Source organism: Nerophis ophidion, linkage group LG11, assembly GCF_033978795.1.
Source record: "Nerophis ophidion isolate RoL-2023_Sa linkage group LG11, RoL_Noph_v1.0, whole genome shotgun sequence".
Lineage (NCBI taxonomy): Eukaryota > Metazoa > Chordata > Actinopteri > Syngnathiformes > Syngnathidae > Nerophis > Nerophis ophidion.
Genome location: NC_084621.1, coordinates 57,222,405 through 57,247,563, shown reverse-complemented (window position 1 = coordinate 57,247,563; position 25,159 = coordinate 57,222,405). Strand labels below are relative to the sequence as shown.

The 25,159-nt window shown below is 38.9% G+C and overlaps 1 protein-coding gene across 1 annotated transcript in view; it reads right to left on the bottom strand.

Moving 5' to 3' along the window:
• The window catches only part of znf407 (zinc finger protein 407), a 302,639-nt gene that overhangs the window by 129,677 nt on the left and 147,803 nt on the right, over positions 1-25,159 (bottom strand). Inside the window, exon 6 of the mRNA XM_061916333.1 lies at positions 4,530-4,696. Coding sequence (XP_061772317.1) covers positions 4,530-4,696 — 167 coding nt within the window. The remainder of the gene's footprint in view (positions 1-4,529; positions 4,697-25,159) is intronic.

The following is a 25,159-nucleotide window of genomic DNA, read 5'->3' as shown; positions in this document are numbered from 1 at the left end:
CCGCCACAGATTAAAATAAATAAATAATAAAAAAAAAATAATAAAAATAAAACTTTTTATTTTTTTCCGGCTTTTGACTCGCTCTACCGCTCATAAAAGCAATGGGACTCTGTCTGTGAATGGAGCTTGTAGTTATATATTATATAAATATGTACATAAAGAGTTGTTATTATATTCCAACGCCGCGTTCTTTTTGGTCATCGCTGCCGCCACCGCTACCAAAAAGTTATATTTTGGTTTCATCCGACCACATGACATTCTCCCAAGCCTCTGCTGTATCATCCATGTATCCATTTCGATATAAACTCGACTTTGTCGTGTTTGGAGGAAAAAGAATACTGAGTTGCATCCCAAGAACACCAAACCTACTGTGAAGCATGGGGGTGGAAACATCATGCTTCGGGGCAGTTTTTCTGCTAAAGTGACAGGACGATCGATCCGTGTTAAGGAAAGAATGAATGGGGCCATGTATCGTGAGATTTTGAGCCAAAACCTCTTTCCATCAGTGAGAGCTTTGAATGGTTGACCAAATACTTATTTTCCACCATAATTTACAAATAAATTCTTTACAATTTCTGCAAAGTGAATTCCTGTATTTTTTTTTCACATTCTGTCTCTCACAGTTGAAGTGTACCTATGATGAAAATTACAGACCTCTGTCATCATTTTAAGTGAGAAAACTTGCACAACCGGTGGCTGACTAAATACTTTTTGCCCCACTGTAAATAAACTGGTATCCTGAGGTACCACTGTATATAAGGAACAACCTGACTTTGCTTCCACAGAGAACAATTCATTAGGTCGACAAAAAAGTTGAAATTGTTGAGAGAAAAACAAAAAGAAAAAAATTATCAATTTAAATCCAGTATGTACTCAAATGTATGTATTTGTGTACACGTACAACAATTAAGACCTTTAGCATATCCGTATGTGGAATTAAATTATGGAATTGATTAAACAAGGAAATCAAACAAAGCACCAATATGATTCAGTTTAAGAGACTGTTCAAACCACAACTGTTCACAAAGTACAAAGAAGAACAATTATGATGAACATCTTGAACTTTTAAAAATAGAATTATTATATATGTATTTAATAGTTGTTTACTTACTTAAGGTATATTTATTTATGTATGTTTTTACTCTTCTGTTACAAACAGGTAACAAGGAAATTGGATACAATTGCTATGATTAAGTTAAAGTAAAAAATAAAGTAACAATGATTGTCACACACACACCGATGTGTGGTGAAATGTGTCCTCTCGATTAGACCCATCCCCTTGAACACACCCTGGGAGGTGAGGGGAGCAGTGGGCAGCAGCAGTGGCCGTGCCCGAGAATCATTTTTGGTGATTTAATCCCCAATTTCAACCCTTGATGCTGAGTGCCAAGCAGAGAGGTAATGGGTCCCATTTTTATAGTCTTTGGTAAGACTCGGCCGGGGTTTGAACTTATACCGATCTGAGGGCAGACACTCTAACCAATAGGCCACTGAAAAGGGGTATGATTAAATAAGTTCTGCTTCTTTCTACCCCTTTTCGGACATGCTGTTATGAAATAACTGGAAATATGTGCTGCATTACATGAGTCGACATAAACTGAAACTGAACTGAATAAATAATATTGGTGTCAGTCTACTTCAAAGTCACTTAACCTTTTATCAAGGCATGTTTAGTTTTTAAATGAGGTAGTATAGCAATTATTTCTTAAGTATTTATAGCTGTTGAAAGAAGATAAATGGAAATGGGTTAAAGAACACATAGCTGTTGACCAGCTGAATGTATATTATTTCCTCCAGCACTTTTCATTCAAAGTGGTTTAATAAATTATATACTTTAGAAAGCGGCGGAATTGAGAGACTTTAGTCTCTTTGGGACCAAGAAATACTGCTCAACTGTTTCTGGGTGCTGAAAATGAGTACAGATGGCAAAGTCATGGATATAATCAGCCAAAAATGTGTCTATGTTTTTTCCAAACAAAGCTGTGAAGATTCATTATCAGTGTGAGATTTTCACAGTTAACACATAAAGTTCTTGTGCATTCAGTTTGCACATCTATAGATGTATCAGAAAGTACATTTTGTTTGATCCAATAATTTTTTCATACAAACCCCGTTTCCATATGAGTTTTTTAAATTATTTTAGATGTAAATATAGACAAAATACAATGATTTGCAAATCCTTTCCAACCCATATTCGGTTGAATATGCTACAAAGACAACATATTTGACGTTCAAACTGATAAACATTTTTTTTTTGTGCTAATAATCTCTAACTTTAGAATTTGATGCCAGCAACACATGACAAAGAAGTTGGGAAAGGTGGAAATAAATACTGATAAAGTTGAGGAATGCTCATCAAACACTTATTTGGAACATCTTACAGGTGTGCAGGCTAATTGGGAACAGGTGGGTGCCATGATTGGATATAAAAGCAGCTTTCATGAAATGCTAAGTAATTCACAAACAAGGATGGGGTGAGTATCACCACTTTGTGAGCAAATTGTCAAACAGTTTTAGAACAACATTTCTCATCGAGCTTTTGCAAGGAATTTAGCGATTTTACCATCTACGGTCTGTAAAATCATCAAAAGGTTCAGAGAATTTGGAGAAATCACTGCACGTAAGCGACAATATTACGGATCTTTGATCTCTCAGGCGATACTGCATCAAAGACCGACATCAGTGTGTCAATGATATCACCACATGGGCTCAGGAACACTTCATAAAACCACTGTCAGTAACTACAGTTAGTCGCTGCATCTGTAAGTGCAAGTTAAAACTCTACTACGCAAAGCAAAAGCCATTTATCAAAAACACCCAGAAACACCGCCGGCTTCGTTGGGCCCGAGCTCATCTAAGATGGACTGATGCAAAGCGGAAAAGTGTTCTGTGGTCTGACGAGTTCACATTTCAAATTATATTTTGAAACTGTGGACGTGGTGTCATCCGGAACAACGAGGCAAATAACCATCCGGATTGTTATAGGCGCAAAGTTCAAAAGCCAGCATCTGTGATGGTATGGGGGTGTATTAGTGCCCAAGGCATGGGTAACTTACACATCTGTGAAGGCACCATTAATGCTGAATGGTCCTTACAGGTTTTGGAGCAACATATGTTGTCATCCAAGCAACATTATCATGGACACCCCTGCTTATTTCAGCAAAACAATGCCAAGCCACGTGTTACAGCAGCGTGGCTTCGTAGTAAAAGAGTGCGGGTACTTTCCTGGCCCGCCTGCAGTCCAGACCTGTCTCCCATCGAAAATGTGTGGCGCATTATAAAGCGTAAAATACGACAGCGGAAACCCCGGACTGTTGAACGACTGAAGCTCTACATGAAACAAGAATGGGAAAGAATTCCACTTTCAAAGCTTCAACTATTAGTTTCCTCAGTTCCCAAACATTTATTGAGTGTTGTTAAAAGAAAAGGTGATGTAACACAGTTGCGAACATGCCCTTTCCCAACTAATTTGGCACATGCTGCAGCCATAAAATTCTAAGTTAATTATTATTTGCAAAAAAAAATAAAGTTCATGAGTTTGAACATCAAATATCTTGTCTTTGTAGTGCATTCAATTGAATATGTGTTGAAAAGGATTCGCAAATCCTTGTATTCCGTTTATATTTACATCTAACACAATTTCCCAACTCATATGGAAACGGGGTTTGTATATATATATAATCTTTGGGTGTCCCACGATTCGATTCAATATCGATTCTTGGGGTCGCGATTCGATTGTATATCGATTTTTTCGATTCAACGCGATTCTCGATTCAAAAACGATATTTTTCCGATTCAAAACGATTCTGTATTCATTCAATACGTAGGATTTCAGCAGGATCTACCCTAGTCTGCTGACATGCTAGCAGAGTAATCGATTTAAAAAAAAAAAGCTTTTATAATTGTTAAGGACAATGTTTTATCAACTGATTGCAATAATGTAAATTTGTTCAAACAATTGAACGAACCAAAAATAGGACTTATCATATCTTTGTGAAAACATTGGACACATTGTGTTGTCAAGCTTATGAGATGCGATGCAAGTGTAAGCCACTGTGACACTTTTGTTTTTTTTTGATAAATGTCTAATGATAATGTCAATGAGGGATTTTTAATCAGTGCTAAGCTGAAATTATAACTAGTATTGATACTGTTGTTGATAATATTAGTTTTTGTTTCACTTTTTTTGGTTTGTTCTGTGTCGTGTTTATGTGTCCTTTCAATTGCTCTGTTTATTGCAGTTCTGAGTGTTGCTGGGTCAGGTTTGGTTTTGGAATTGGATTGCATTGTTATGGTATTGTTGTGTATTGTTTTGTTGGATTGATCAAAAAAAAATAAAACAATACAAAAATCTATTTAAAAAAAAAAGAGAATCGATTCTGAATTGCACAACTTGAGAATCGCGATTCGTATTTGAATCGATTTTTCCCCACAGCCCTAATATATATGTGTGTGTTTGTTTATGTGCTGACATAACAGAACAAGATGCCAAGAATTTTAGCTACAAGTAAATAGAGTAGCTTTCTCACCAGTGTGTGTCCGATAATGGTCCTTCATGGCTGACAGGTTCAGGAAGGCATAGTGACAGGACGGCCAGGAACACTTATACGGTTTCTCGCCACTGTGAAGTTTCAGGTGGTTGTTTAGGGCCCATTTTTCACTAAAGGAGCGCTCACACAACTTGCAATCGAACTTCCTGCAGAGTGTAGAAGGTAGAGAAGGCCAAAGAAAGGGAGGGGAAACGAAACAAGAGCGGGAGAAAAAAAACAATGTTATTTACTGATCCCAGTCTGGACATAAAATATTGGAAAATCTTCGCCATGAAAAAGGAAATGGAGTTTGCTGGGTAGTCACACTCATAGTCACAAAGCACAGGGCCATTTGATTGTGCGCTGTATATCTACACTGACAAACACACAAACACAGACACACGTGCACGCACAGTGCGCGTTGGCTGCTGGCGTGTCATGTCTGTATAAGCAGGCATTGATTTTTCTGTCCTGGCCTGCCACCTCCACCATTTATTCTCTGCTTTGCACCAGGGCCCAGAGGACTACAGAAATTCTGTTATAGTACACACACACACACACACACACACGCACAGACACGCACACACACGCACACACACGCACACACACACACAAAATAGGCAGAGGGGTCTGCGGGGAGAATAAAGTTCAGCTGTCCAGCATCCCCAACCACTTAGCCAGGGTTAAATGAACAGTTATCAACATTTTACCCACAACTTCTCTCATGAAGGTCCTGTTGCATATATGTTCTTATTGGAACAGCCTTTAAATACAGTACTTATTTATAAATTGTCATCTGTAACATCAGCATCTCATTTAATTTTGATACAACATATTAATCTCACTCCAGCAAAAGTGTGCTCATGATGCAATGATCCATTTCCTTGTGCCAAACACTTTTTTTTGACAATTATTACACTACATATACGCACTAGCAAAACATTCAGACTGCAAGAGACAAAAAAGTGCGGTGGGATTGCGGAAGCCTTTTTATACGTATGGCACAATAAAATTCTTAGTGCTTGTTTGGAAAATGTCTTTCAACGTTGCATTATTTGTTGTTTTCCAATTCTCCCCTCATTCTAATTAAGCAGACAGGAACATCCTTGTTGTTGGCAATGCAGCAAAGGGATCTGTCAATCTAAAAATCTCAGTCACGCACTTTAAATCACTAGAAAAAAGCCCTATATAAATCTATACATTACTAATATTAATATGAATAAACTCTACTTTCTTTTGATATTTGTTTTTGTTGGTGATGGTTTTTGTTTCATCTGACATCACATGGACAAAGATAAGACCTCCTGGAGTTCTGTGGTCAGATGAAACAAAAATCATGCTGTTTGGCCACAATACCAAGCAATATGTTTAGATGAGAAAAGGTGAAGCCTTCAATCCCAGGAACACCATGCCTACCGTCAAGCATGGTGGTGGTAGTATTATGCTCTAGACCTGTTTTGCTGTCAACGGAAATGGTGATTATATTCCGTATGTACACTTTTAACCCAGCAGATTTGGCCACATTTTCAGTAGGTCTGCTTAGCTGCCAACGGAACTGGTGCTTTAAATGGGACAATGAAAGAGGAGGATTGCCTCCAAATTCTTAAGGATAACCTAAAATCATCAGCCCGGAATTTGGGTCTTGGGCGCAGTTGGGTGTTCCAACAGGACAATGACCCAAAACACACATCAAAAGTGGTAATGGAATGACTAAATCAGGCTAGAATTAAGGTTTTAGAATGGCCTTCCCAAAGTCCTGACTTAAACGTGTGGACAATACTGAAGAAACAAGTCCATGTAAGAAAACCAACACATTTAGCTGAACTGCACCAATTTTGTCAAGAGGAGTGGTCAAAAACTCAACCAGAAGCTTGTGGATGGCTACCAAAATTGCTGTAAAACTTGCCAAGGGACATGTAACCAAATATGAACATTGCCATATGTATACTTTTGACCCACACTTTGAGTACACCCATAATAAACTCATAAAAGAACCAAACTTCATGATTTTTTTTTTTGTGAGCAACAAGTATGTGCTCCAATCACTCTATCACACAAAAATAAGAGTTGTAGAAATAATTGGAAACTCAAGACAGCCATGACATTACTCTTGATTGATTGATTGATACTTTTATTAGTAGATTGCACAGTTCAGTACATATTCCGTACAATTGACCATTAAATGGTAACACCCGAATAAGTTTTTCAACTTGTTTAAGTCGGGGTCCACGTTAATCAATTCATGGTATGTTCTTTACAAGTGTATGTAAATGTTTTGACCACGACTGTACTTACAATTAAAGTTGTACTTAACAGTGGAGTACAACTTCACTGCATTATATTGCATATATCTGTCTGTTTCTCAGGATAATTGCGCTTTTTTCCATATAAGGTCTAATTAAGCTTCAAGAAAAACAGAGCAAGTGAATACAATAGAAAAGCCTGTCCTGGAATTAATCTTTGCCACCCTCTATAATTCAAGTGTAGCATGACTAATGAGAGAGTCATAAACAAATGAACTCAGGTTTTGGGGGGCATTTGTCTTGTAGCGTGGATCATGTTATTTTAGGGAGGGTGGCTGTCTTTAAGTCCTGATTGTGTCGCTTGAGCCCCATGGTATCGGTTACATAGCGAGCAGCATGACACTCACCTGAACAAATAATGACTCCACGCAGCATGTAGCATGTGTCTGAATCAATAATTCAAACTCATACATCTTCCTTACTGGAAGAAGGGGGACAACAGTGTAATAGGGGAGGGATGTAAAGAGAGAAAACGCCTGGAATTAAAGGTGTGTGTGTGTGTGTGTGTGTGTGGTGGGAAAGAGTAAAATGTGTCCTGGCTACAATATCAATCTATATGTTCCATAAAGATGACTTTGAGTTGGATATAGATGTTGTGCTGGAGACATTTTAAGCCTCCTTTCGACAAGGGAACGAGAGGCTGTAAAATGGCGCCTGCAACATCAAATGCACATTAAACTGCTTTATTTTTCTTAGCGTGTGACTTAGAAGAAACATAATTTGACCAATAGATGTGCATTTGCATCTGTATTTTACTCCCTGCGGTATTTATAGAACAGCTCGTTGCCCATGCCACCATGGGAGAGGTAAATAAGATGAGTGAAGAGATGCTATCTTTTATTGTAAGCATTATGTGCAACACTCGTGCTTTATGAGCTAAACGGGCCATTGTTTATCATGCAGCCTAATCGCAAAGTCAGGCAGGCAGGCAGGCCTCGACGTGGGCACGCATGCTGGGATGGAGGAAAAACGAGAGGGAACACAGAGCAGAGGATGGAGCGGTGTGCCCTGGCAGCGTTAAACAAACAGTGGGGGGTTTTGAAAGGGTTTGCGTCTGTTTTTTATGGGATCAGATGGAGCACTTTGATCTTGTCCCCGCGTGTCAGATCCCGTCATGATCCACCGTCTTGCCCATGTATATGCACGCAGCCTCTAAACCGCCAGGCGCCATGCAAAACCCACTGAAGGTAGAAGATAGAGGGGAGGAAAATTGAGTGCGAGAAAGGGACATAGGTTCAGCAAATTGACTTTTGAATACATGTGTGCTTATGCATGTGCATACTTGGATGGATGGATAGATAGATGGATGGATAGATATATAGATAGATAGATAGATAGATAGATAGATAGATAGATAGATAGATAGATAGATATAACTTTATTGATTCCTTCAGGAGAGTTCCCTCTTGAAAATTTAAATTCCAGGAGCAGTGTACAGAATTGAGATCCAATTTAAAAAGTAAAAAGTAAATAAGAGGGGGATAAATGGAAACAAAATTAAAAAAAAATATTACAATAAGAATAAAAATAAAAAGCAACAATAAGAATAAAGATACAACAGTAAACATAAGAATATAACAAGAGAAACTAGGCAGTAGTGACCATGTTATGAAAATGTATTGCACTGTTAATTGCACTGTTTTTGTTGCAGTTTATTTCAGTATTGTTTTGGTTTTGCATCCCCTGTCACCTGAGTACTCTAATACTTGACATACACAAATGCGGATTTAAATTACTAAACATTTTATACATTTTTTTTTTTTGTATTTTGTATCATCTTATTTTATAACTTGGTGAACACTATGAAAAAACAAAGTGCTTTACGTACAATTGGCAAACCACACGTTTTCCAGAGAAACACAAGGTACTTGGATTTGAAGCATGTATGCTTGAAGGTGCAGTTTGTGGCAGCCAGGTGGCCTCCGAGAGTGAGTAAGCATTCATATAGGCCGCAAAACTATAAAAATGGGACCCGTTACCTCCCTGCTTGGCACTCAGCATCAAGGGTTGGAATTGGGGGTTAAATCACCCCAAAAAATAAGGTCGAGCGTGACCACCACTGCTGCCCACTGCTCCCCTCGCCTCCCAGGGGGTGAACAAGGGGATGGGTCAAATGCAGAGGACACGGTTCACCAAACCTAGCGTGTGTGTGACAACCATTGGTACTTTAACTTAAAGGCCTACTGAAATAAGTTTTTCTTATTTACACGGGGATAGCAGGTCCATTCTATGTGTCATACTTGATCATTTTGCGATATTGCCATATTTTTGCTGAAACGATTTAGTAGAGAAGATCCACGATAAAGTTCTCAACTTTTGGTCGCTAATAAAAAAGCCTTGCCTGTACCGGAAATAGCAGACGATGTGCGCGTGACATCAAGGGTTGTGGAGCTCCTCACATCCTCACATTGTTTACAATCATGGCCACCAGCAGCGAGAGCGATTCGGACCGAGAAAGCGACAATTTCCACACTCATTTGAGCGAGGATGAAAGATTCGAGGATGAAAGATTCGTGGATGAAGATAGTGAGAGTGAAGGACTAAAAAAATAAAAAATACAATAACAAATAAAAGACAGGGCAGTGGGAGCGATTCAGATGTTATTAGACACATTTACTAGGATAATTCTGGAAAATCCTGAGATAGGCACCAGCGCGCCCCGCGACCCCTAAAGGGAATAAGCGATAGAAAATGGATGGATGGAATTCTGGAAAATCCCTTATGTGCTTATTGTGCTACTAGTGTTTTAGTGAGATTATATAGTCGGAGGGGTGTGGCCACGGGTGTGGTGACCGCCAGTGTCTCTGAGGGAAGCCACGTTTCTCGACTAGGCGAAGCGAAGGCAGCCGGTCGGGCCGGGCTGTGTTTTTTTCCCCCCTCCTCCACGGTGGAAGCATCCCACGTTCGAGGGTGGCCGGTGGGAGGAGGCAAGAGAATCTGCAGCTGCCTCTTTGACAGGTGCACGAGGAATGACGCAAGCTCCGCTCATGTCTACGGTAAGAGCCGACTTATTTTTTCACCGAAACCTGCCGGTTGACATGTGGTAGAGAACCATATTCGCTTGACCGCTCTGTTCCATAGTAAAGCTTCACCTTCGGGAATGTAAATAAGGAAACACCGGCTGTGTTTGTGTTACACCGCTTCCCACCAACATCTTTCTTCTTTGACGTCTCCATTATTAATTGAACAAATTGCAAAAGATTCAGCAACACAGATGTCCAGAATACTGTGTGATTATGCGATTAAACCAGACAACTTAAGAGCTTGGATAGGGCTGGAACAAAATGTCCGCTACAACCCGTGACGTCACGCGCATGCGTCATCATACTGCGACTTTTTCAACAGGATACTTTGTGCGGAATTTAAAATTGAAATTTAGTAAACTAAAAAGGCTGCATTGGCATGTGTTGCAATGTTAATATTTCATCATTGATATATAAACTATCAGACTGCGTGGTCGGTGGTAGTTGGTTTCAGTAGGCCTTTAACTTAACTTAAACAATATAGCTCGACCTCTTCCAAGTCTAACCATGTCACCTACATACCCCACTGATAAACACACACATACAAGTAAACACTAAAATGTGACGTTGTAAAGCAGTGTTACATAATTTCATTCACTGTTAGTATTTTTCATTTTCTTCAACAGGAATAAAGCAACCAGCATGGCATCTATTTTTAAATCCTTTCCTTCTTGAAGATCTCTCCATTGTTTAAAAAAAAGTAAATATTTACTACAGCTTTTCAATCTTTAGTTCTGTCAATGTCGATTTGTTTTTGGTGGATGTTTTCTCTTGTTTTGTATGGTGAGTGTACAGTGTGTCAGCCATAACTGCAAATTGTTGTTTGTCTGGAACTGCTTTTGTAAATGTTTGCTCATGATACGTGTAGGTATGTTTGCGTGACAGTCATGATTTACAGCCATAAAAGCTAATTATTTCATTCAAAGAGAAATGCAATTTTTATAACGTTTTTAAATTGTAATTGTGACAAATATACAGTCGTCCCTTGTTCACGGTGACCAAATTGTTCCAGTCTTCCATCCATCCATTTCCTACCGCTTGTCCCTTTTGGGGTCGCGGGGGGTCGCTTGCGCCTATCTCAGCTGCATCTGGGCGATAGGTGGTGTACACACTGGACAAGTCGCCACCTCATCCCAGGGTCAATACAGATAGACATCATTCACACACTAGGGCACATTTAGTGTTGCCAATCAACCAATCCCCAGGTGCATGTCTTTGGAGGTGGGAGGAAGCCGGAGTACCCGGAGGGAACCAACGCAGTCACGGGGAGAACAAGCAAACTCCACACAGAAAGATCCAGAGCCCGGGATTGAACTCAGGACTACCAAGACCTTCGTATTGTGAGGCAGATGCACTAACGTCTCCTCCACCGTGCTGCCCGGTTTCAGGCTTGACCTTCTTAAATTTATGGAAAGTAGAGTTATTTTGAATAAATCATATATTTTCATAGATAGAGCATGTTTATGACCTGCTGAATTTGTTTAACATTATTCAAGCCCTCTGCACATGAAATACCACCCATGTAATCAGCTTTACACTCATTTCACCCAATAGTAGCCTTGACTGTGTTCTATTGTAGATTACAGTAATCTGGAGGATCTCCAACCATCATTGCTATGGCGGTTGCCCGACGACTAAAACATGGCCAAGACGTGGAAATACTTTGTTAGAACAGGGCGTCCATGTGCTGAAACCATGAGCATCAGTTGTTCGAGAGAAACTTGGTCAAAGTCGCAGCTATTAACATTAGTTGTGATGTTAGCATTCCGGTTTAGAATTGCATCTATAAATGATAAATGGGTTGTACTTGTATATCGCTTTTTTACCTTCAAGGTACTCAAGCGCTTTGACAATACTTCCACATTTACCCATTCACACACACATTAACACACTGATGGAGGGAGCTGCCATGCAAGGCGCTAACCAGCACCCATTAGGAGCAAGGGTGAAGTGTCTTGCTCAAGGACACAACGGACGTGACGAGGTCGGTACTAGGTGGGGATTGAACCAGGGACGCTCGGGTTGCACAATACCACTCTTCCACTGCCCCACGCTGCCCCTATGCTGTGTTATATACAGTTATGGTCAAAAGTTTACATACACTTGTAAATAACATGATTTCATGGCTGTCTTGAGTTTCCAATAATTTCTACAACTCTTTTTTTTTTGTGATAAAGTGATTGGAGCACATACTTGTTGGTCACAAAAAACATGAAGTTTGGTTCTTTAATGAATTTATCATGGGTCTACTGAAAATGTGACCGAATCTGCTCGGTCAAAAGTATACATACAGCAATGCTAATAGTTGGTTACATGTCCCTAGGTAAGTTTCACTGCAATACGGTGCTTTTGGTAGCCATCCACAAGTTTTTGGTGGAATTGTTGACAAAATTGGTGCAGTTCTGCTAAATTTGTTGGTTTTCTGACATGGGCTTGTTTCTTCAGCATTGTCCACGCGTTTAAGTCAGGTCTTTGGGAGGCCATTCTCAAACCTTAATTCTAGCCTGATTTAGCCATTTCTTTACCACTTTTGACGTGTGTTTGGGGTCATTGTCCTGTTGGAACTCCCAACTGCGCCCAAGACCAAACCTCAGGGCTGATGATTTTAGGTTGTCCTGAAGAATTTGGGAGGTAATCCTCCTTTTTCATTGTCCCATTTACTCTCTGTAAAGCGCCAGTTCCATTGGCAGCAAAACAGGCCCAGAGCATAATACTACCAACACCATGCATGATGGTAAACATGGTGTATGTGGGATTAAAGGCCTCACCTTTCTCCTCCAAACATATTGCTGGGTATTGTGGCCAAACAGCTCAATTTTTGTTTCATCTAACATCACATGGACAAAGATAAGACCTTCTGAAGGAAAGTTATGTGGCCTACCGTCAAGCATGGTGGTGGTAGTATATATATTTTTACACACACACACACACATATACACATATATATATATATATATATATATATATATATATATTTATTAGGGGTGTAACTGTACACAAAAATTTCAGTTCAGTACGTACCTCGGTTTAGAGGTCACGGTTCGGTTCCTTTTCGGTAAAGTAAGAAAACAACCAAATATACATTTTTTTGGGTTATTTATTTACCAAATTTGTAAACAACGGCTTTATCCTTTTAACATTGGGAACACTATAATCATTCTGCCCACATTAATCCACATTAAACTGCCTCAAGTTGTTGCTTTGATTAAATAAAATGACAAAACATTTCTTCTACATATAAAAAGTGCAACATTAAACAGTTTCAAGTCAACTCATCATGCTTTTTTTTTACAGCATTTGGGAAGCCTGTAGTTATAAATAAATGATAAATGGGTTGTACTTGTATAGCACTTTTCTACCTTCAAGGTACTCAAAGCGCTTTGACACTACTTCCACATTTACCCATTCACACACACATTCACACACTGATGGAGGGAGCTGCCATGCAAGGCGCCAACCAGCACCCATCAGGAGCAAGGGTGAAGTGTCTTGCTCAGGACACAACGGACGTGACGAGGTTGGTACTAGGTGGGAATTGAACCAGGGACGCTCGGGTTGCGCACGGCCACTCTCCCCACTGCGCCACGCCGTCCCTAGTTGACTTTTATTATGTAAATGTTGTATTTTTATCAACATGTGACAGCAGGGACCCTGCCATTCAAAACTAGGCTGCTACATTACTAATGATTAATGTAACTATTGCTGAAAAAATAGTACAATAGCAATAGGAGAGACAATTCATCCCTGAACACCATGGAGTTCAATGAAAAAACAGACAGACAGGGCTTTGCTGCCCCTAACACACACACACACACACACACACACACACACACACACACACAGCAAAGTGAGCTAACGTTACGCTAAAAGCTAATTAGCCTATACCTCAAGCCAGAACCGCAAGTGAGCTAGAAGGACAACGGGCTCATAATGATGTTAGCAATAGTTGTTGTGACTGGAAGGTGTTTTTTATCATTTGGGGAGAGTACGCTGTGTAATGCTCCCATGCTAAACACATATCTGCTCGACGCTGAAGCATTGACTACATCGCTCAGAATACGCACTGCTGATTGGCTTTGTATGTAACCAATCACATGGTTGTGTGAGTGGGTCAAGGCTGGGTGCTGACACAGAGGCAGAAAACAGAGCACCTTGTGAAGACTTTTGCTTACAAACTCTTTCGGTACACCCGCGTGCCGAACCGAAACGGTTCAATTCAATACACGTACTGTTACACCCCTAATATATATATATATATATAAAACTGTAACATAGAACTACCTCACTCTGAACATGTCTTCCCTTTTCTTCCCCCTTGATCATGCAGTGGGCCGATGTGATTGACATGCAGTGCAGATTTATTCAAAGACCCAGGTGGGCCTGTTGCCTGTGCATTCTAAAAGCTGTATGCTTCCATGTCTATACAGTCACTCATTATCATATACTGTGGTTTGATCCTGTCATCAGTTCAGATATAAGGTACTGTCAGGACATCACAGGCCACACCAGCCCTAATTGTGATATACATCTTTGAGTAGGAGTAACTTACTACTTTTACCAGCGGGAATAAAAAGAGAAAGAAAATAAAAGACAAGGTATTTTACCACAGACTCATTAGTGCCCCTGAGTAGTCAGGCGCGGAGGTGTGCAATCACTAGTTGGTTTGGAAAGTGAAAGTAACCACTAGTGTGTTTAAAAAAATAAAATAAAATACAATGCTTGTCCCTCTCTGTGTCGCGGGGAGTGTACTTTTTAATTGTTGATGAAGATTTAAATGTGATACACGGACACAATGTATAGATGGCAAGAATCCCGACGCAGGCATTGTTTCCCTGGGCTTGAAGTTCGATTGCTTTCAAACTATTACCACATAAATCAATGATTAAACACACATGTGTGTTCAATGTTCATTTCATTTTTGATGGCATGTTCAGTGGTTTTATGTGTTTAGGGTGTTGGCCAGTTGGTGAGCGGAAATAATCCTCCATTGCTCTGTCATGGCAACACAAAGAAAGAAAAAAAGAGCGCAGGGCCGACTCGCGCCTGAAGCCAATCTGACACAAACAGACAACTTCAAAGTGAAGGCTGTTGTTTATTTGGCGAAGGGGAAAAGGGGAGGAGGGAAGAGAGAAATTTTATCTGATATGCAACTGTCAGGAGAGCATTTTCACATGCAAAATAGCGAGTGAGTGAGAGAGATTACCTAGAGGGAGGAACATGACAGCATTCACTAGGGTCAGGATGGATCATCATCTTCAACCCCCTACTGCCTCCTCTCTTTCTCTCTCTCCCTCTTTCACTCTCTATCTTTATTTCTCCGTTTCCCTCACATCTTCCTTCCGTTTTCCCTTCTCATCCTTTTCCTTTCGTCCTGTTTTCAGACTCCATCACTCTGCACTTCGACAAGCCCGCAGCTCAAATCCAGACTAAATTAGCTGAATGAAGATTAAATCATTTGGCCCCGAGCTCTCAAAGTTATTGGGAGAAAGACTGAGTAAGCTTTAAATGGTAGCTGACTGTGTTTGGATCTAAATATGTGTCTAAAGAGATCATGGTCCTTTAATAGGGATCAATGGAAACCCAATTTGATTGGAAGATGGGGTGAAAAATGAGGAAGAAATTACATTTATCTTGCCTAAACACCGATGCTAGCTTTGTTATTTTTCACGAGCAAGACAATCCGGGCTAAGCTGACAGGGAAGACTGCTTTCCTCTGTTAGTCAATGAGATATGCAAGTATTAAACATTTTGTGCCCTGGTGTGCGTTGTACATTTAAACAAATGAAGAAGCCCCTAGCCCAGGGATGTTAGACAAAATTGTTTTGGGGGCCACATTTCTATAAAGCTGAGAAAGAGGCTGGAATTTTCCCTTACTGTAAATCCTATGTTTTATATTCCGGAGAACCAGCGTCGTTTACAGAGGAAGATCAGGGTGTCAAACTCATTTTAGCTCAGGGGCCATATGGAGGAAAATCTATTCCCAAGTGGGCCCGACTGGTAAAATCATGGCATGATAACTTAAAAAAAAAAAAAAACTTCAGGTTCTTGTCTTTGTTTGAAAATAAAACAAACACACTTACAGTGTTATAGCTCGGTTGGTAGAGCGGCCATGCCAGCAACTTGAGGGTTGCAGGTTCGATCCCTGCTTCCGCCATCCTAGTCACCGCCGTTGTGTCCTTGGGCAAGACACTTTACCCACCTGCTCCCAGAGCCACACACACTGGTTTAAATGTAAAAATTAGATATTGGGTTTAACTATGTAAAGCGCTTTGAGTCACTAGAGAAAAAGCGCTATATAGATATAATTCACTTCATTTCACTTCACATGTTGTGGTTAATAGTAGTATATATCCATTTGTTGTTACTCCTACTTTCTGAATAAATTATGTCATAATGTTCATCATAATAATAGGTGGAGTTGAGCCTAGCATAGTTGCAAAATTATCCTATTTGTGTTCATTTTTACCTATCAGAAGATGAAATCAATAATATCAATATCAAATTACAGGATGATATTCAAATCAAATCAAGCTTATTTATATAGCACTTTTTATACACGGGCAAGTGGCAAACAAATTGCTCTCAAAATTTTTTTTGAAAAAGAGTACACACACACGCACACGCACGCGCACACGCACACGCACACACACACACACACACACACACACACACACACACACACACACAGACGAACTAAAACAAAAAATGGAATGGCATTAACAATTTTAGGGAAAATGCCACCTTCGAGGCATTCACACTGGGGAATAACTAAAGTTAACCCCATTTAAAAAAGTTTGTATAAAACATTTGATAAAATATATTTAAAAATAAAATATAAATCATACAAATAATGCATTAATAAGTTAATAAAATGTAACATTAATAGAATAACAATAGTAATATTAAAAATTAACATAGAAAACAAAAACAACAACATAAAATCTCATCATTAAAAAGCCTGATTTAAAAGATGTGTTTTTAGGCATTATTTTATTATTATTTCAACCGGTCTTTGAAGTCCTGAGGCTTCCTGGCAGGCTGTTGCATAGGTGGGGGCCATAATGGCTAAATGCAGCCTCACCGTGGATCTTTGTTTTAGTTTTTGGTAAAGATAAAATACCAGTGCCAAGTGAATCTCAGGATCTGCGAGGGTTGATACGTTAAAAGCAGGTCAGATAGATAAGAAAGCGCAAGGCCATTAAGACATTTGAACACTTTAAATTTGACCCTGAAGCATACAAGGAGCCAATACAGGGACTGTAAAACTGGTAAAATGTGCTCCCGCCCTGTGATTCATGCAGCTGAGTTTTGTAATATCTGTTGAGTTCTAATTATTTTTGGTAAGGCCAGAAAGCAAGGCATTACAATAGTCTAAACCAGTGGTTCTCAACCTTTTTTCAGTGATGTACCCCCTGTGGACATTTTTTTTAATTCAAGTATCCCCTAATCAGATAAAAGCATTTTTGGTTGAGAAAAAGAGCTAAAGATGTATAATACAGCACTATGTCATCAGTTTCTGATTTATTCAATAACAGTGCAAAATATTGCTCATTTGTAGTGATCTTTCTTGAACTATTTGGAAAAATAGATATAAAAATAACTAAAAAGTTGTTGGAAAATAAACAAGTGATTCAATTATAAATAAAGATTTCTACACATAGAAGTAATCATGAACCTAAAGTGCCCTCTTTGGGGATTGTAATAGAGATCCATCTGGATTCATGAACTTAATTCTAAACATTTTGTTTACAAAAAAATAAATCTTTAACATCAATATTTATGGAACATGTCCACAAAAAATCTAGCTGTCAACACTGAATATTGCATTGTTGTATTTCTTTTCAGACTTTATGAACTAACATTGATATTTTGTTAAAGTACTATTCAATAAATATATTTATAAAGGATTTTTGAATTGCTGCTATTTTTAGAATATTTAAAAAAAAATCTCACGTACCCCTTGGCATACCTTCAAGTACCACCAGGGGTACGCGTACCTCCATTTGAGAACCACTGGTCTAAACGACAGGAAATAAAAGCATGCATTAGACCCTTCATGTTGGCCTGAGAGAAATGGGCAGACTGGCTATGTTCTTAAGATGATAAAACCTATTTCTGTAATGTTTTTAATATGTGGGATGAAAGTCAGCTTGGACTCAAAAATCACGCTCAGATTTTATATAGTTTAAAATTTTGGTAAAAGTTTCTCTCACCTGTAACTAAAATCACTGTTTTGACCTAGTTGAGCTGTAGAAAATTCACTGCCATACATGACTTGATGTCTAAAATGCAGTTAAAAATGGTATCTATTGGTCCTGTGTCATCAGGAGACGTGGCAATGTACAACTGTGTATCATCAGCGTAACTATGGAAACTGATGCAGGTCTCCTAATGACATGCCCAAGACGCAGCATATAAATATACAAAAAACAATGGGACCTAAAATCGAGCCTTGAGGAACCCCAGATCGTATCTCATGGGTTCCTGAGGAATATGAATCCATAATTAAATAAAAAACTTCTGTCTGAGACATACCACCGGAACCAGTTAAAAACAGTACCAGAGAGTCCCATCAAATGTTTAAGTCTATTTAATAAAATGTGATGTCTACTGTATCAAAAGTGGTGCTTAGATCCAGGAGAATCAACACTGTAAGCTTGTTATTATGTAAATTCCATCTCATGTAATTTAAAATCTTAAAAATTGCGTTCTTGGTTGTCTTTATAAAATGTTATCAAAAACGTTTATGTCCAAGCTGCTTTTTTTCAGAACGAGTCTTACTGCCGCCGCCTTAAAAGCGGCAAAGAACAACCCTGTCTGAAAAAAACTAAACAATTCATAAGCAGTAAAATTATATGTATTAATGAAATTTACTAATTTTCCTCAACTTATATACATCATCTTCAAAAAAACTTGTGGATTTGAACTCATTTCATTAATCACACAAAGTTAGGAGGGGATACTATTTCAGCATTTGTATGTGTGCCCAGAAAGTGTGTCCCCACTTATAAGTACAATACAAAATGTACAGATTATCAAAAGCATTTATTTGGGCATAAATGTCACAGGTTACATGACATGCACCTGTCAGGTTGATTGGCAACACTAAATTGGCCCTAGTGTGTGAATGTGAGTGTGAATGTTGTCTGTCTATCTGTGTTGGCCCTGACGACTTGTCCAGGGTAAACCCTTCACTTTCCTTCCACCCGAAAATAGCTGGGATAGGCTCCAGCACCCTCTGCAAACCAGAGATGGAGAAAATGGATGGATGGAAGGCATTCATGTGACAATCCACATTTTGTATACTATCACTAATAATCAGGGTTAGTACGTAGTGTCCAAACACAGAAGTGTTGAATCATGGCAGATAATTGGATGCTTTCTCGACAGGTGCTACAGCATCGAACTTGTGTTATAGTGGTATGCAAGCTACACCTAGCAAGCACTTAGTGTGAAGTGTTCCCACACCTTAAACAACTTTTGTCGCTTCTTAATTGCCTCGTTTTGCTATGGCTCTTGTCGGTGAAAAAGTATTCTAAACTCAAGCGTATTTAAAAGAGTGGTGTTGTGCAGTGCTGGGGTGCGTTATCTGTGACGTAAACACGCTGTGCAATACCTATGAAGTCCGTGCAAAACGTGTGCTTTGACTACTGTTTACTAAACGAGGCGAAATGCCGTAAAAATTATTAACGAAGCCTCGAGGCAGCGAAAATTCCTCGAATATATTTTGTAATCGAATTACTCGAGGAATCGTTTCAGCTCTATACTCAAATACCGGTGACAGCACGAGGCAAACAAGAAGAATTTAGCCTCTTGCGGTTATCAAGCGCACTAATTAAAACAGGGGTAGGGAACCTATGGCTCTCGAGCCAGATGTGGCTCTTTTGATGACTGCATCTGGCTCTCAGATAAATCTTAGCTGACATTGCTTAACACGATAAGTAATGAATAGTTCCGCAGGAAATCACAATTTTGATTGATTGATTGAAACTTTTATTAGAAAATTGCACAGTACAGTACATATTCCGTACAATTGACCACTAAATGGTAACACCCGAATAAGATTTGTTTAAGTCGGGGTCCACGTAAATCAATACATGGTACGTGTTAAAGTGTTAAAAACAACATTGAAAATATAAAACATTCTCATGCATTTTAATCCATCCATCCGTTTCCTACACCACCAGTTCAAAAAGTCGAATTAAGAAGAATTGTATTTATTATTGGTTAGCTTCAGAATAACAATGTTATTGAAAAGAATATGAGACTAATTATACTCTAAAAATGTTGGTATTACTTACAAATGCACACATTTAGTTGTATTCAGTGTTAAAAAATATTATATGGCTCTCACAGAAATACATTTTAAATATTTGGCTATCTTGGCTCTCTCCACCAAAAAGGTTCCTGACCCCTGAATTAAAACCTTGATGTCGATTAGATTTCGATTAATCGTGCAGCCCTACCACCAATTCCATCCATCCATCCATCCATCCATTTTCTACCGTTTATCCCTTTTCGGGTGCTGGAGCCTATCTCAGCTGCAACCGGGCAGAAGACAGAGAATATATTGGACAAGTCGCCACCTCATCACAGGGCCAACACAGATAGACAGACAACATTCACACTCACATGCATACCCTAGGGCCAATTTAGTTTTGCCAATCAACCTATCCCCAGGTGCATGTCTTTGGAGGTGGGAGGAAACCGGAGAACCCTGAGCGAACCCACGCAGTCACCATGAAAACATGCAAACTCCACACAGAAAGATCCCAAGCGCAGGATTGAACCCAGGACCTTTGTATTGTGAGGCAGACGCAGTAACCCCTCTCCACCGTGCTACCACCGTGCTGCCAATTGAATATCCTAAATTCTGAAAAATTATGATTTAAAACAGAACCTTGAGGAAAACTATTTAACTGAAGCAGTTCAACAAATGACGACTGACTGCATCTGAAGTAAACAAGCTTCAGCAACAACTTACATAAATGACATTCCAAAAAATAAAAACAATGTAACTGACGAAAGGGAGAGTGGACTTAAAGGGGTGTCTTGAGGAACGCCTCATTTATGTAAAACACAAGTTTGGACCACAGTGTTCAAAGTTTGTTCGTGTTTACAGTGGTATAAGTTCACAAACACTCTAGTGTTTTTCAGGAATTTGCTGCAAAAATCTTTGTCTAACAAGCTTTGAACTGAACACAGGGTGTGATACCTGGGGCCGATTTGGCCCCCGGGCTGCCAGTGGAATATCCCTGCCCTAGCCCGATCCAACAGTTTCTACTGGAGAAAAGCCTTTGCTGTAAAATATATGATCTATTTTGCAGTCCAAGAATTATCCTAACCGTGGGGTATTTAAAAGTATACAGCCAGCATGTCATAGGAAAACTCAACAAATAAATAAATACATAAATAAAACCATCATGAAGAGGCCACATGTGTCTTTGGAGTATTGTAGATGAACCTCCTGTGAGAGGACTGCTGCATATGACTGCAATATAAACAACAGCACACAGCAGAGATGCTGTAGCTGATTTATGTTTGCCTTCTATCCCAAGAGAAGGGGGAGGAGTGAGGGGGGGGGGGGGGGGGATAATGAAATAAATAATAAAAGGCCGAGCCCATCAGATAAGCTCCTGTTTATCCTGCTGTAGGGCAAATACAAATTGTCAATTTAATGAACACGGTAGATGTGATGAAAGCGGGGTGAAGAAGCCTCCTGTCTTGACAAACAATCAGGAAATGTTATCTTAATATTGTTGTGCTGTTATTCAGCCCATAACTTAGGGGATGGAGAGAGGCCACAAGGAAAATGAGGTGGTAAGAAGGCAGAGGGGAATTAGGGGATGGGCAGTGAGGTGCAAAGGCCACATCCCTTTGCGCTGGCCCCGTTATTGCCTGCTTTTATTATTAGCCATAGCTCAAGAGTCCCAAACACACTTTGAAACATGCAGACCTAAATCATAACAACACATTATGTCCAGAAACTCACACAGTATTAAGGTTTTTTTCAACCATTGTATTACTCACTGGACATTTCAACAAACTAAAGTACAACAACAATAAAATATGCCGAAAGCCTTTCCGTTCACAGTCAGAGATACCAATACTGTATTGGTGTAGACCAAGGGTCACCAACCTTTTTAAAACCAAGAGCTACCTCGTGGCTACTGATAAATGCGAAGGGCTACCAGTTTGATACACTCTTAAATAAATTGCCAGAAATAGCCAATTTGCTCAATTTACCTTTAATGAATATATATATATATATATATATATATATATATATATATATATAAAATAAAAAAATGGGTATTTCTGTCCGTCATTCCGTCGTACATTTTTTTCCCTTTTACGGAAGGTTTTTTGTACAGAATAAATGATGAAAAAAAACACTTAATTGAACGGTTTCAAAGAGGACTAAACAGGAAAAAAAATTAAATTCAATTTTGAAAAATAGTTAATCTTCAATTTCGACTCTTTAAAATTCAAAATTCAACCGGAAAAAAGAGAACAACTAGCTAATTTGAATCTTTTTGAAAAAATTAAAAAAATAATTTATGGAACATCATTAGTAATTTTTCCTGATTAAGATTTTTTTCAAATTTTTATGACATGTTTTTAATAGATTAAAATCCACTTTGAAATAAGATTTAAATTTGATTCCACAGATTTTCTAGATTTGCCAGAATATTTTTTTTTTAATTTTGATTATAATAAGTTTGAAGAAATATTTCACAAATATTCTTTGTCAAAAAAACAGAAGCTAAAATGAAGAATTAAATTAAAATGTATTTATCATTCTTCACAATAAAAAAAAAAAACTTGAACATTGATTTAAATTGTCAGGAAAGAAGAGGAAGGAATTCAAAAGGTAAAAAGGCATATGTGTTTACAAATCCTAAAATCATTTTTAAGGTTGTATTTTTTCTCTAAAATTGTCTTTCTGAAAGTAATAAGAAGCAAAGTAAAAAAAATAAATGAATTTATATAAACAAGTGAAGATCAAATCTTTAAAATATTTTCTTGAATTTTCAAATTCTATTTGAGTTTTGTCTCTCTTAGAATTAAAAATGTCGAGCAACGCGATAATGTGGAAAGCTACTTTTGATGTGGATGTATGTCAATAAGGCAGCATCAAAAGCACAGAAAGTATGGTTTTACTAATGCAAGCATCAACCAGCACCACACTAAAATTAACTTGATATTAAATAGGAAGAGGCAACATCACACAGCCTGTGATGAGGTGGCGACTTGTCCAGGGTGTACCCCGCCTTCCGCCCGATTGTAGCTGAGATAGGCGCCAGCACCCCCCGCGACCCCGAAAGGGAATAAGCGGTAGGAAATGGATGGATGGATGGAACATCACACAGTAAACTATATGTAGGCCAAGTACACACGCACGCACGCACGCACGCACGCACGCACACACAAGGGACAAGCAGTAGAAAATGGATGGATGTATTTACAACATTAATCATATATACTTACTGTGCAAATATGAAAAAGGTAAGCTTTCTAGGGCTGCAACAACTAATCGATTATTAAAATAGTTGGCGATTAATTTAGTCATCGATTCGTTGGATGTCTGCTATGCTCATGCGTGGTGGCTACGTCAGCTTGCTAGTAAATAAAAACAATTTAAAAAATAGAGGCAGCTCACTGGTAAGTGCTGCTATTTGAGCTATTTTTTAGAACAGGCCAGCGGGCGACTCATCTGGTCCTTACGGGCTACCTGGTCCTCTCTGACGCACTATCTAGCCATGGTTCACACAGCGCTTTAAAGAGGGTAGAAATAGATCACCGTTCAATAATTTATGACAATTCTTAATTTAAGGCCCTGCAATGTGTGCAGCTACCTAAATTAACCATTATCTCCATATTTATATATTGCAAGCATTAAATTGCGTCAGGAAGAATTACTATCAATATGAATATCTGCGACAATAACTCAGCGTCGCAGCTGAGGACTGGATGCTCTTTATCAGCCTCCTGATAGGCCTTAAATACAGCACAAGGCAGCCATATCGGGGCTTTTTCTCTCTAATATCAGACTGCATTAGCACCTCGTAAATCAAATTACACTCCTAGAATTTCATTAGGGTCACCTGCCAGCGCTGCTGTGCAATAGAAATATTTATGTTTTTATGCTGCAAATCCACGCTTTCAGGTGTACAAGAAGGATGGTAGGAGGGGTGGGCACGAAAATGGGGTGTAAACCTAATTATCTTTGACAAACACAGAGAAAACAAATTGTAAATTGTGTAAATCCTGAGGTGAATTGGAGATTTGGAAGTCATAGAGTGGAAACTTTGGGGATAGAGGTTCGGATCTACTGTTTACCATCTTTAACTGGGAGTAGAATTTCCTCTGGTCCAATTACTATTGCCCCTACATTTGTTGTAAATAGTACAGGATGATGTATGATGAACAAGCTAATCTGATAAAGCAAAAACAAGACTGCTAATAGGGCAAATACTTATTCAAACCGGCTCTATCTGTTATGAGAGGAGTCTGTCTTTATTATCTAATCATTACCAAATAATTCACTTTCAGATTTGTTCATTTGTTTATTGGATCACATGCGCACTATTTGTGATGTTCGTCTGACTCATATTGTGATGTTTCATGGGTCTGGAAAAAGAAGTGTATGAAAGGGGATTTTGATTAGAGACAAATCAGTGACCGGAATGACAGTCACGTCATAAAATGTGCAGTGCATCAAACAACATGAAGCGGTAAATCATTAGAGCCTGGAACAATGTGCACATCCAAACAGGAAACTAATACTTACCCTAAAATATCTCAAAATATGTTCGAATAATGAGCTTTGTCCTTAAGCAAATAAATATCGAAGACTGTATTTTTTGCATTTTCTTCCTTACCAAAAAATAGGTAGTCTGCTAATTGGTTTAGGGCACTGATAGTAGCAATTGCCACAAGTGACCAGTGCAAACTATAAGACAGGTTGTGGCTAAAGGTGTAGCTTGCATATTGTCTTGCATACAGTCTGTGTATCCAGGATTAAGTGTGTGTTTACGTGTGTTAAGTGTGGGTCTGTGTAAGCTCCAGTGAGCGCAAGTAAAGGACCAGGTCCATTCTCTCTTTTATTACTAGAATTGTAATTCAATGATCACCTTAGATCACATGTGTGCCATAAATCAGATCGACTTGACAGAGGATGAAAAATTGTATTAATAATGTGAAACTTATTATATGGCCCCAAATGCTCCCTTGATAAATGACATTGTTTGGGTCTGACAATGATTGCATTTAAAACATTATTTCTATTTGTGTGTGCCCG